The sequence below is a fragment of the Stegostoma tigrinum genome, unplaced genomic scaffold, assembly GCF_030684315.1.
Source record: "Stegostoma tigrinum isolate sSteTig4 unplaced genomic scaffold, sSteTig4.hap1 scaffold_61, whole genome shotgun sequence".
Taxonomy (NCBI): domain Eukaryota; kingdom Metazoa; phylum Chordata; class Chondrichthyes; order Orectolobiformes; family Stegostomatidae; genus Stegostoma; species Stegostoma tigrinum.
In genome coordinates, this window is record NW_026728547.1 from 1,151,859 (window position 1) to 1,164,735 (window position 12,877).

Consider the following 12,877-nt stretch of genomic DNA (forward strand, 5'->3'; position numbering starts at 1 on the left):
GGGGCAAAGGGGCAGGAGGAGGAGGGGGGGCAAAGGGGCAGGAGGAGGAGGGGGGGCAAAGGGGCAGGAGGAGGAGGGGGGGCAAAGGGGCAGGAGGAGGAGGGGGGGCAAAGGGGCAGGAGGAGGGGGGGGGGCAAAGGGGCAGGAGGAGGGGGGTGAACGGAGGAAGGGAGATGAACACAGCAGACAGGCTGACATCAGCTTCCCTGGCCTCTGATGCTGCATGTCCTGCTGTTTCATGCTCATGAACACCTCGTTACCTCCCATTCTCTTTTGTTTGTGTTTTATCACTCTTCCTCCCTCACTCTGATTCTCTCCCAATCTCTCACCTCTGCTGGCCCTAATTTCACTCCCTTGTCATGCTCCTTTATTTCCATCTTTCTGTCCCTTTTCTCTCTCCCGCCACAAACTCTCTCTCTCTCTCACTCTGGCTTTATTCACAGGGGGTGAGAGTACAAGAGCAAAGGAAACCAAAGCACGCAGCGCCTTCGGCTGAGAGAGAAATGAAGCACTGCCGGAGATTTTCCAAACCCTGACACGGGGGTTGCCTCTCTCTCTCTCTCTCGACAGTCTCTGTGACTGCCCCATCAAACCCCACACCCATTCCCTTACCATGGTGTCTCTCCACAAACCCACCTCCGGGTAGAAATGCAAACACAAGTTGCTGAAAATGCTCAGCATCTGTCAAGAAAAAGTCCCGAGGTAGCGTTTTGGGTGCGATGACCCTTTCCCTCAGAGCTCCGGCCAGAAATGCTCCAGCCTCTGAGACAGGGTCCCCTTGTTGTCGGAGAGCTGCGGGTCGATCTCGGCTGGTCGCTTGGCGGAGGGCATAAGAGCTCCCCTCAGCCCCTGGAAGGGGTCTGTTCAGCCCCTAACCTTATACTGACCCTGGTTCTGTCCTTCCCTCATCCCCGGGAGCCCCTCCTGCCTTCCCACCTTGTCGTCGGAGTGCTATTCGGCTACGGAGGGTTATGCGATAAAGATCCTACTTCCCACAGCGGCGGGGCGAGGGGGCATCCCCTCGCTCTGAAAACACCTCCTCCCATCTCATCTTGTGGCAGTGGCTGTTCGGCTGCAGAAAGCAGCTCTGCCCGTGACCCCAAACCTCCCTACAACAACCCTCTCCTAAACCAACCCCCGACCACGACCCTTTTGCAGTAGCTGTAAGCCATTCAGTCACTGGGCTGTACGATAGTGACTCTCCCCATGTCCTCTCACTTCCAAGACGGCTATCCTCGAAACCCCACCCCATTCCATCCCCCGCCTTCCCTTTACCTTGTAGTACGAGAGCAGTAGGCTGTTCGGCTACGGAAACCCGCGCAGGGCTGTATAATAGACACCCTCCCAATGTCCCCCCCAGCCTTCCCTCACCCGGGGACGGCTATTCTCACCCCCAAAACATACATTCCCAAACCCTCGCTTTGTGATAGGAGCGGCGCAGGATGTGAAACAGGGACCGTGCTCATGTCCCCAGTCCTCCCTTCACCCCAAACCCCGCTCTCACCTTGCAGTAGGAGATAGTTTTCGGCTACTCAGCCCCGGAAGGCGTCGCGGACCCGCGGCCGGGTGCTCAGGGAGCGCAGGCTCGGTGCCAGGCAGCTGTTCAGGCAGGTAGCTGTGCCCAGGAGCCGGGCGAAGAGGCCTTCTCCCACCTCGGATCCCCGCTCCCGGCAAAGGCGGCGCAGGGCTGAGCCACTGAGCAGCGAGCGCTCCGGCAGCCCGGATGCCTGCTCCCAGCCCGGTGGTCATGCTGGAGGCCGCTGGAGAACAGGAGGTTGTAGGGGTCCGGGAGCGTGGTGCGATGATCCCCGCTGCCGAACCGCTGGGTCCTCAGCCCACGCCTGGGAAAAGGGATCCAGACAGCGGACTCATCGCCGAGGCAGAGTCGGGGGTGGGAAAAGGCTTGAGTAGGACCAAGAGAGGAAGGGGATTGACTGAAAGGGAGAAAGAGACAGACTGTGTGTGTGTGTGTGTGTGTGTGTGTGAGAGAGAGAGAGAGAGAGAGGGGGGGGGGGGGGGAATTAGAAATGCAGTCTGATTGCGGATGGCTTGGGTTCAAACAGAGATCTTTAAACTTTGTTCCAAAGAAACTCACAACGCTCCCTGCTGAGCGGGTGGAGAGGCTCGGATAGAGAGTAAGAGAGATGGAGGAAAAGGCGGGGGGAGGGGCGGCGCAGAGTGGGTGGGGGGTCGACGGTCACAGGGAGCGACGGAGAGAGAGAAAGGCAGAAGCACACACAGAGGGAGGCAGAGACAGAGAGGGGTACACACACACAAAGACCAAAGAGACAGTGAAAGAGAAGGAGAGAGACAGAGAAGTGCACAGCGAGATAGCAGAGACAAGACGATAGAGAGAGAGAGAGAGACACAGACAGACAGAGAGTGAGGCACACACACAGAGATGGAGAGACAGAGATTGTGTGTGTGGCGTGTGGCGGGGGGCGGGGGGTGGGTCTGGAGACAAAGAGACAGAGTCGCAGAGTTGTACAGCAGGGAAACAGACCCTTCAGGCCGACCAGATATCGTAACTGACTAGTTCCATTTGCCAGCATGTTGCCCATATCCCTCCAGACCCTTCCTATTCATGTGTCCATGCAGGTGACTTTTAAACACTGTGAGTATAATAGCCTCTGGCAGTTCATTCCATACACAAACTACACTAGGGAGGACACATTGGCTCCAAATCCATCTCCCATCCTCTGAGAGAAAGAACAGGAAATGACATCACCAACCCAAGGAAACCTAAACACTTGAATAGAAAGCGGGACCGAACTCCAGCGCTTCACCGGAGGCTCACTGATGATTTTACCTGGAATGGTGACGAATTATCTGAAAACTAACCTTCCAGCTCATTGAGCAATCTTACATCCGGAACCTGAACCCTGAGCTACAAATCTTCTCAAAACTCGATAATGCTTTGCCACTTGATTAACAGATGCATCCTATTTTTTTAAAAAAATAAAGTTTTCTTGTTGGATGTATGACTGACTGATCAATGTTTGTTGTTCTTCCTGAACTGAGCCTTGGAAACTCTGCAGCCCAATGCTATCAATGTGGATTTCACAAGCTTCAAAATCTCCACTCCCACCACTGCATCCCAAAACCAGCCCATCTCGTCCCCACCTCCCTAATCTGTTCTTCCTCCTACCCATCCGCTCCTCCCAGCTCAAGCCAAGCCCCCATTCCCTACCTACGAAGCTCCTCCCGCCCCCTTGACCTGTTCGTCCTCCCCAGAGTGACCTATCCCCTCCCTCCCTCCCCACCTACACTCACCTCTAATGGCTTCATGTCCAGCCCCTTAAGATCACAAGATACAAGTCGAAGTTGGGCCATTCGGCCCATCAAGCCCACTCCGCCATTTAAATCATGGATGATGGGCATTTCAACACCACTTCCCTGCACTTTCCCCGCAGCCCTTGATTCCTTTTGAGATCAAGAATTTGTCGATCTCTGCCTTGAAGGCATCCAACAACCCGGCCTCCATGCACTCTGCGGCAATGAATTCCACAAGCCCACCACTCTCTGGCTGAAGAAATGTCGTCTCATTTCAGTTTTAAATTTACCCCCTCTAATTTTAAGGCTGTGCCCACGGGTCCTCATCTCCCTTCCTAACGGAAACAACTTCCGAGCGTCCACCCCTTCTAAACCATTCATTATCTTGTAAGTTTCTATTAGATCTCCCCTCGACCTTCTAAACTCTAATGAGTACGATCCCAGGATCCTCAGCCGTTCATCATACGCTAAACCTACCATTCCAGGGATCATCCGTGTGAATCTACGCTGGACACGCTCCAGGGCTAGAATGTCCTTCCTGAAGCATGGGGCCCAAAATTGGACACAGTATTCTAAATGGGGCCTAACGAGAGCCTTATAAAGCCTCAGAGGCACATTGCTGCTTTTATATTCCAACCCTCTTGAGATAAACGACATTACATGCGCTTTCTTAATTACTGACTCTACGGACTATTAACGTTGTCCTACTATTAACAAACGGAGAGAGGAACAGACCAAGAAATTTATGGCCAGTCAGAATAATCTCAGCACTGGAGAAGCTATAAAGAGGCATTCTTAGGGGTAGAATGTACTTGCATGAATTAATCAGGGATAGTCAGTATGGATTTGTTAAGATGAGGTCACGTTTCAGAAATTTGATCCTTTTTTGAGGAGATATTGGAGTGTTGATGAGCTTATGCATTTGATGTGGACTTAGTAAAGCCCCCCTTGGCAGAGTGATCAAGAAAACAGCAGTCAACGGGATCAAAGGCAAAGAGGCACACTGGAGCCAAAACTGGCTGAGGCAGAGAGCACAGGGTGATTGACGGTCGAGAGATATCTCTCTGACAGGATGTTTGCTTTGAGTGGGGTTGTGCAGGGCTTGCCACAAGGGCCCTTGAAATTTGTCAAGTATATTCATTATTTGGACTTAAACACAGGATGCATGACCGTGTCGCAAGCAAATGACTAATTTAATGATGAGGATATCGACAGAATGGTCATGTAAATAACAGCCATGGGATCAAAGGCAAAGTGGTACACTGGATCTAAAATTGGTTGACAGGCAGGATGAATAAACTTCAGGAGGAGATCAACTGACTGGTCAGCTGGGCACAGCAATTGGAACTCAACCAGGACAAATGTGAGCTAACGAACTCTGGAGGGCTAACAAGGCCTAATGGGTGGTGACCAAAACGCCACACACGACTCCAGCTGTGGCCGAAACAAACTTTTAAACAGCTCCAAAGTGACCTCTCCATTCTTAGAATCTACGCCACGACTGATAAAGGGAGATGTCCCATATGTCTTTGTAACAACCCTTACTAGCCTGTCCTGACCCCTTCAGGAATTTATGAACAAGCACCCCAGCATCCCTTTTCTCCTCTAAGCTTCCCAGTGTCCTGCTATGCATTAGATTTAGATTTAGGTTTTATTATCACATGTATTCAATACACGGTACAAGAGTACAATGTCACCTCAGACGGTGTCATCTCAGGGACAAAGTACCTCGGTACGAAATTTTAGTTGCAGAAGTAGAAAAGGTATCCATCCTTCTTTACTCAGAGTCGTAGGGGAGTGGAATGCAATGCCGGAGAGGGTAGTGAAGTCAGCCTCATTAGGGGCATTTAATTGGCTATTAGACAAGCAAATGGATGACAATTTCAGGTAGGAGTGGAGGTTAGACAGACCTTAGGATGAGGGTAAAAGTTCGATACAACATCGTGGGCCGAAGGGCCTGTACTGCGCTGTACCGTTCCACGTTCTATGTTAGAAAAATAAATGAATAAGTTAAAAAGTTCAGCACTACAGTCTTCTTAGTATAACAGTAGAAAAATAAAAACAAAAGTTTAAAAAGTCAAACATTACAGTCCTTTCTTAAGCCACGAATTTGCAGACACTCTGAACGAGGCTTCCCCCGTGACGGTTTGTATTCCCCTGCGTTGGGCTAGGGCCCGCCCATCCTTGCCAGTGGACTTCACTGCTGACTGCCATTGCTGACGTCCATCGGGCACGACAGGCTTTGCCACGTTAAGTACTCTCATCTTATTCCTTCTTCAGGCTACATCAATTAGCCACTGACCTGCCCATCTGACCGATGCCAAGATTGGAGCAGACTAGGGGACATGGTGAAGGTGTTTAAGATTTTGAAGGACATGCAAAGGTTAACTGGAAGTTGCTTTTTCCATTCGTAGACATGTCAATAAACAGGGGGCACAGATTGAAGTTCACAGGTAGAAAGCTAAGAGGGGAGTTGAGGAGAACCTATTTTCCCAGTGTGGTGGGAGTCCTGAGCTCACTGACTGAAACTGTGACTGATTCAGAAAGTGTCTGAATATTTAAGCAGTATTTAGATATTCACTTCTGTTGCCGTAGGCCCCAGGGCTATGGGCCAAACAATCAAAACGGAAATCAATGCCATGTGAGTTCAATGTGGACAGAACTTTGTTGAGCAGTGCAGGAACTACAGACCGCACGGCCTCCTCCTGTGCACCAAACATCCATGAGTCTATAATTACACAGCTTTTCTTTGAGGCATTTCTCCACTTGACTGATTCTTTGGAAATGCAAGGCCGACAAAATAAATCCTTTTATTAAAAGCTTCCATCTCACTGAGAAAGCTTCAGGCCAATTTGATAATCTGCTCTCAAAAATCTGCTCATATTTTGATAGTTATGACAAATTCTACTATCAGGGCTGACACAATCCACAACATTCGAAATCAATCAACAATATTCCAGAAAGATGATCATTTGCCGTTCCTACCAATTTTAACTGATGCTTTAGAAAATAGAGAAATAAATCTAGATCTGGCAAAAACTAATCAGTTCTTCCTTGGACCATACTCATATGTATCAGTTTTCAATGAAATATGCCCATTAGTTTGTGAGATACATTGCTGACCAACAGAACAACAAATGGGCAAAAACATTACCTCACATTAAGTGTTATCACTGCTGCAACTGAGCACTTGAGTCATACCACACTTCTGAATACTTTTCCCAGTATTCTAATGATGAAAACATGATTGGGAACAAAAACAGCTGCTGAGGTTAAAATAGTATCAGAGATAATGGGAACTGCAGATGCTGGAGATTCCAAGATAATAAAATGTGAGGCTGGATGAACACAGCAGGCCAAGCAGCATCTCAGGAGCACAAAAGCTGACGTTTCGGGCCTAGACCCTTCATCAGAGAGGGGGATGGGGGGAGGGAACTGGAATAAATAGGGAGAGAGGGGGAGGCGGACCGAAGATGGAGAGTAAAGAAGATAGGTGGAGAAGGTGTGGGTGGGGAGGTAGGGAGGGGATAGGTCAGTCCAGGGAAGACGGACAGGTCAAGGAGGTGGGATGAGGTTAGTAGGTAGCTGGGGGTGCGGCTTGGGGTGGGAGGAAGGGATGGGTGAGAGGAAGAACCGGTTAGGGAGGCAGAGACAGGTTGGACTGGTTTTGGGATCAGTGGGTGGGGGGGAAGAGCTGGGCTGGTTGTGTGGTGCAGTGGGGGGAGGGGATGAACTGGGCTGGTTTAGGGATGCAGTGGGGGAAGGGGAGATTTTGAAACTGGTGAAGTCCACATTGATACCATATGGCTGCAGGGTTCCCAGGCGGAATATGAGTTGCTGTTCCTGCAACCTTCGGGTGGCATCATTGTGGCAGTGCAGGAGGCCCATGATGGACATGTCATCAAGAGAATGGGAGGGGGAGTGGAAATGGTTTGCGACTGGGAGGTGCAGTTGTTTGTTGCGAACTGAGCGGAGGTGTTCTGCAAAGCGGTCCCCAAGCCTCCGCTTGGTTTCCCCAATGTAGAGAAAGCCGCACCGGGTACAGTGGATGCAGTATACCACATTGGCAGATGTGCAGGTGAACCTCTGCTTAATGTGGAATGTCATCTTGGGGCCTGGGATGGGGGTGAGGGAGGAGGTGTGGGGACCTTCCCCTTCCCCCACTGCATCCCTAAACCAGCCCAGTTCATCCCCTCCCCCCACTGCACCACACAACCAGCCCAGCTCTTCCCCCCCACCCACTGCATCCCAAAACCAGTCCAACCTGTCTCTGCCTCCCTAACCGGTTCTTCCTCTCACCCATCCCTTCCTCCCACCCCAAGCCGCACCCCCAGCTACCTACTAACCTCATCCCACCTCCTTGACCTGTCCGTCTTCCCTGGACTGACCTATCCCCTCCCTACATCCCCACCCACACCTTCTCCACCTATCTTCTTTACTCTCCATCTTCGGTCCGCCTCCCCCTCTCTCCCTATTTATTCCAGTTCCCTCCCCCCATCCCCCTCTCTGATGAAGGGTCTAGGCCCGAAACGTCAGCTTTTGTGCTCCTGAGATGCTGCTTGGCCTGCTGTGTTCATCCAGCCTCACATTTTATTATCTCAGCTGCTGAGGTTAGTGTCTTTGAGAAACAATAGCATCATACATATGTAGCGCATCATTTATCTTGCAGGAATGCACTGTGCACATTCTGCACAGACCAAGTTATGATTTAACACTCATCGTGGCAGTGACTAAATACAGAAATATACTAATACAGCAAACCTTTTGTTAAACAGCACCTGTGGTCCCAGGAATGTGCTGAATAATCAAAAATTCCAGTTGATCAATAGGTCCACACACAAAAAAAACACACACTCAATAATAGGAACATAATGCACAGGATATACACATCACTGTTCTCCTTCATTTACAGCATAAATAACTTCAGTAATGATGCAACTTTGCGTGAACTAAAACTTACTGGCAGAGAGCCTTCTCACTTGCACCCTCACCAGACATCACAGAGATTATGAGAATACAGTAAACATCTGGGAAATAATTTTTGTCAGTTTATTGAGTGTGCTAGTTTGTTAAACAAAGTTTACCTCCAGTTAAACCTACAGTTTACATGTGTATCAGCAATGATAGATTTAGTACTGACACTTGTATTTTTCCTCCAGTTGACGCTTGGATGGACACATCAAGACAATTTTCAAAGAAAGCACTCTGATTCTTCGACTCCAACCCCTGGAAAAGGAAATTGCAGAATGTCACTGACTCACTTTACTGATTTGAATACAGCATAAGATACATAGAACATCGAACAGTACAGGCCCTTCAGCCCACGATGTTGTGCCGAACTTTTACCCGAAACCTCAGGTCTATCAAACCTTCACCCCTATCTTATATTACCATCCATATGCCTGTCTAATAGTCACTTAAATGCCCCTAATGAGAACGATTCCGCGACCCACTCGAGCTAAAACAAAGATCTCTTTGAATTGTCATTTGTCAGACATGTATTGAATCAAAAAACAAATTTCTCACTTCCATAGATTTCTATAGCACCTTAATATGATTTGTGAAAATTAATACTTCACCCTTTCATTTTATAAATACAACTTTAAACAAAATGCTACTATATAGAACTTCTATGTTGGTATTTGCGCATATGCCATTTCAGTTTGTGTGATCTGTTTCTATACAACGAGTGATAAACACTTCGATTAAAATGGTTGAGAGCAGTGTATGTGAGATTTAATACCATGCTTTATCGGCAGACAGTCCATGAGCGGGTAGTTATTCACGAGACTCAACTGACATCAAGTCTCAGGGGAGTTTGTGGCCTCTGGGTTACGTACTGTTTGACCATTGCCTACTGGTCACTGGTTGAGAGGAAAGAGAACTACTGGCTGCTATCCATTTTCAACAAGTGATCACGATAATCTACCTGCGTTTCAACGCCCCATCAACATTCAAGAATTGTTGCTCGAAGAGGCTACTGTGTAACAAACAGGAGCAGAATCAAGATCAACCATGTTCTTTTCCCTATCTGAACAAGCTGCCAACACCAGAAATATGGGACCGTCTGAATCAATCTTATACAATTAACTTTTACAGTAGACAACAGGGGCAGAAGTAGGCCATTTAGCCCTTCGAGCCAGCACCACCATTCATTATAATCATGGCTGATCATCCACAATCAGTATCCTGTTCTTGCCTTATCCCCATAACCCTTGATTCCATTATCTTTAAGAGCTCTATCCATCTCTTTCTTGAAACGATCCAGAGACTTGTGCCTCTATTGCCTTCTGGGGCTGAGCATTCCATACATCCACCGCTCTCTGGGTGAAGAAGTTTTTTTCTCAACTCTGTTCTAAATGGCCTACCCCTTTTTTTAAACTGTGTCCTCTGGTTCTGGACTCACCCGTCAGCGGAAACATGGTTCCTGCCTCCAGAGTGTCCAATCCTTTAATAATCTTATACGTCTCAATCAGACCCCCTCTCATCCTTCTAAGCCAGGGCCCTGTACAGCTGCAGAAGGACCTCTTTGCTCCTATACTCAATTCCTCTTGTTATGAATGCCAGCATGTCATGAGCTTTCTTCACTGCCTGCTGTACTTGCGTGCTTGTTTTCATTGACTTCTGTACAAGAACACCTAGATCTCGTTGTACTTCCCCTTTACCTAACTTGACTCCATTTTGAGAGTTATCTGCCTTCCTGTTCTTTCCACCAAGGTGGATAACCACACATTTGTCCACATTAAACTGCATCTGCCATGCATCCGTCCTCTCACCTAGCCTGTCCAAGTCACCCTGTATTCTCATAACATCCTCCTCACATTTCACACTGCCGCCCAGCTTTGTGTCATTGACAAATTTGCTAATATTACTTTTAGTGCCTTCATCTATATCATTAATGTATATTGTAAACAGCTGCAGTCCCAGCACCGAACCTTGTGGTACCCCACTGGTCACCGCCTGCCATTCCCAAAGGGACCCATTTATCACTACTCTCTGCTTCCTGTCAGACAGCCAATTTTCAATCCAACTCAGTATTTTGCCCCCAATAACATGTGCCCTAATTTTGCTCACTAATCTCCTCTGTGGAAATTTATCAAAGGCTTTCTGAAAGTCCTGGTCCACTCCATCCACTGGTTCTCGCTTGTCCATCTTCATAGTTACATCCTCAAAAAATTCCAGAAGATTAGTCAAGCACAATTTCCCCTTCGTAAATCCATGCTGGCTCTGACCTATCCTGTTACGGCTATCCAAATGAGTTGTAATTTCATCTTTTATAATTCACTCCAGCATCGTTCCCACCACTGACGTCAGGCTAACCGGTCGATAATTTCCTGTTTTGTCTCTCCCTCCTTTCTTGAAAAGTGGGACAACATTAGCCACCCTCCAACCTGCAGGAACTGATCCTGAATCTGTAGAACATGGGAAAATGATTACCAATCCGTTCACAATTTCTAGAGCCACCTCCTTAACTCCCCTGGGATGCAGACCATCAGGTACCGGGGACTTAGCAGCCTTCAGACCCAACACCATTTCCTGATGAATATAAATACCCTTCAGTTCATCCATTACCCTACGTCCTTCAGCCACCATTACATCTGGGAGATTGCTTGTGTCTTCCCTAGTGAAGACAGATCCAAAGTACCTATTCAACTCTTCTGCTATTTCCTTGATCCCCATAATAAATTCACTCTTTTCTGTCTTCAAGGGCCCAATTCTAGTCTTAACCATTTTTTTTTCACATACCTTTTACTATCCTCCTTGATAATGGGAACTGCAGATGCTGGAGAATCCAAGATAACAAAGTGTGGAGCTGGATGAACACAGCAGGCCAAGCAGCATCTCAGGAGCACAAAAGCTGATGTTTCGGGCCTAGACCCTTCATCCGGGCCTGAAACGTCAGCTTTTGTGCTCCTGAGGTGCTGCTTGGCCTGCTGTGTTCATCCAGCTCCACACTTCGTTATCCTTACTATCCTCCTTAATATTTTTGGTCAGTTTTCCTTTGTACCTCATTTTTTTCTCTGCGTATTGCCTTTTTAGTCATCTTCTGTTGCTCTTGAAAACCTTCCCAGTCCTCCGGCTTCCCACTCATCTTTGCTATGTTATACTTCTTCTCTTTTAACTTTATAGACTCCTTAACTTCCCTTATCAGCCACGGCCGTCCCTGCCTCCCCTTAGGATCTTTCTTGCTCTTTGGAATGAACTGATCCTACACCTTGTGCATTATATCCAGAAATACCTGCCATTGTTGTTCCACTGCCATCCCTGCTACGGTATTGAACCATTGAACTTTGGACAGCTCCACCCTCATAGCTCCATAGTTCCCTTTGTTCAACTACAATACTGACACTTCCGATTCTCCCTTCTCCGTCTCAAATTGCTGATTAAAACTTATCATATTATCGTCACTACCTCTAATGGCTTCTTTACTTCTAGGTCCCTGATCAAATCCGGTTCGTTGCACAACACCAGATCCAGAATTGCCTCCTCCCTGGTAGGTTCCATACTGACTCTGCATCTCCTGATTCTATGTCTCCACTCACAAGGGCCTGAAGACTTTATATTTCTTTACATTCATAATTTCATATTTTACTATTTGTTATTTCTTTATTATGTCATATTTCTTTACTTCTGACTATTTTAAATACGACATGTTTTCTTATGCTACATCAGTGACGACATTTCAAAAGTAGTTTAGCTGCCTATAAAGTACTTTTTATGCCTGAGACCATAAAATATGCTACATAAATGCAGTTCTTTCTTTTATTAACTGCTGTAGTTGTGTGTTTCTTTGCCAATGGAGGATTGGCTACAATTACGCAGAGTAACATAAGTGAAATACATTTCCCATGACAAAATTCCAAACCAAAGTTACAAAATTAGAATAATAAAATATTGCCTGTTTGCAACTGAACTGTAGATGAGCAAAGGTCACTTAGTCAGTAAAGTACAAATTAACTGTGTTCCCGACATGGAGAATACAAATGAAAACTACGGTAATGCTCACAGGAACTTGGACAATGTTCTACTTTATGCTCATAGCAATGCCATATCATCAACACAGGTTTTAATAGATAATAAGCCACTCTGGGATATTTATTCATTTGTTTTATATCCTCAAGATCATCTTCGCAAATCCTGTGAACAGGGACCACTGAACAGCTGACTTAGAATTTTTTTCCACCTATAATATCCATGTTTTATCCTTCTCCCCTCGAAGTTTGTCTGCAGGAAGATGAGTTTACAGAGGCCTTACAGTTTTAATTTGTACAGATATGTGTCCAATCTTTGTAAATATCTGTCTGTAGTGAGAATCTATGCATTTGTAATAAATAGGCATTCTTGTTAAGAACAGAAACCTGGGCCGTGGTCTTCATCAGTTTGGATCTAAAAGGCAGGTAAATTAGGGAAATTTACACACTTTTCAAAATCTTCCACATTGGGATTACTCTGGAAACAGCAGGCTCGAATTGCAGCATGGTACCCTTCTGAATGTAACGCCTGAAATCACGAAAGTAATAAATTCCTTGAAAACGAACACAGATTCTATACATGAAGGTTACACAAATCCACGAAGTACAACATGGGGAAAAATACAGTGGAT

At 47.0% G+C, this 12,877-nt stretch overlaps 2 protein-coding genes across 3 annotated transcripts in view; both read right to left on the minus strand.

Annotated features, from left to right (window-relative positions):
* Positions 1–11,355, minus strand: part of LOC132209002 (utrophin-like) — a 93,947-nt gene extending 82,592 nt beyond the window's left edge. Inside the window, exons 1-2 of the mRNA XM_059644242.1 lie at positions 11,282–11,355; positions 8,414–8,499 (exon numbers count right to left, since the gene is read on the minus strand). Of these exons, the coding sequence (XP_059500225.1) occupies positions 8,414–8,499; positions 11,282–11,286 (91 nt within the window). The 5' untranslated portion in view covers positions 11,287–11,355. The remainder of the gene's footprint in view (positions 1–8,413; positions 8,500–11,281) is intronic.
* LOC132209003 (utrophin-like) overlaps positions 1–12,877 on the minus strand; it is a 247,037-nt gene that overhangs the window by 145,969 nt on the left and 88,191 nt on the right. The window lies entirely within an intron of this gene.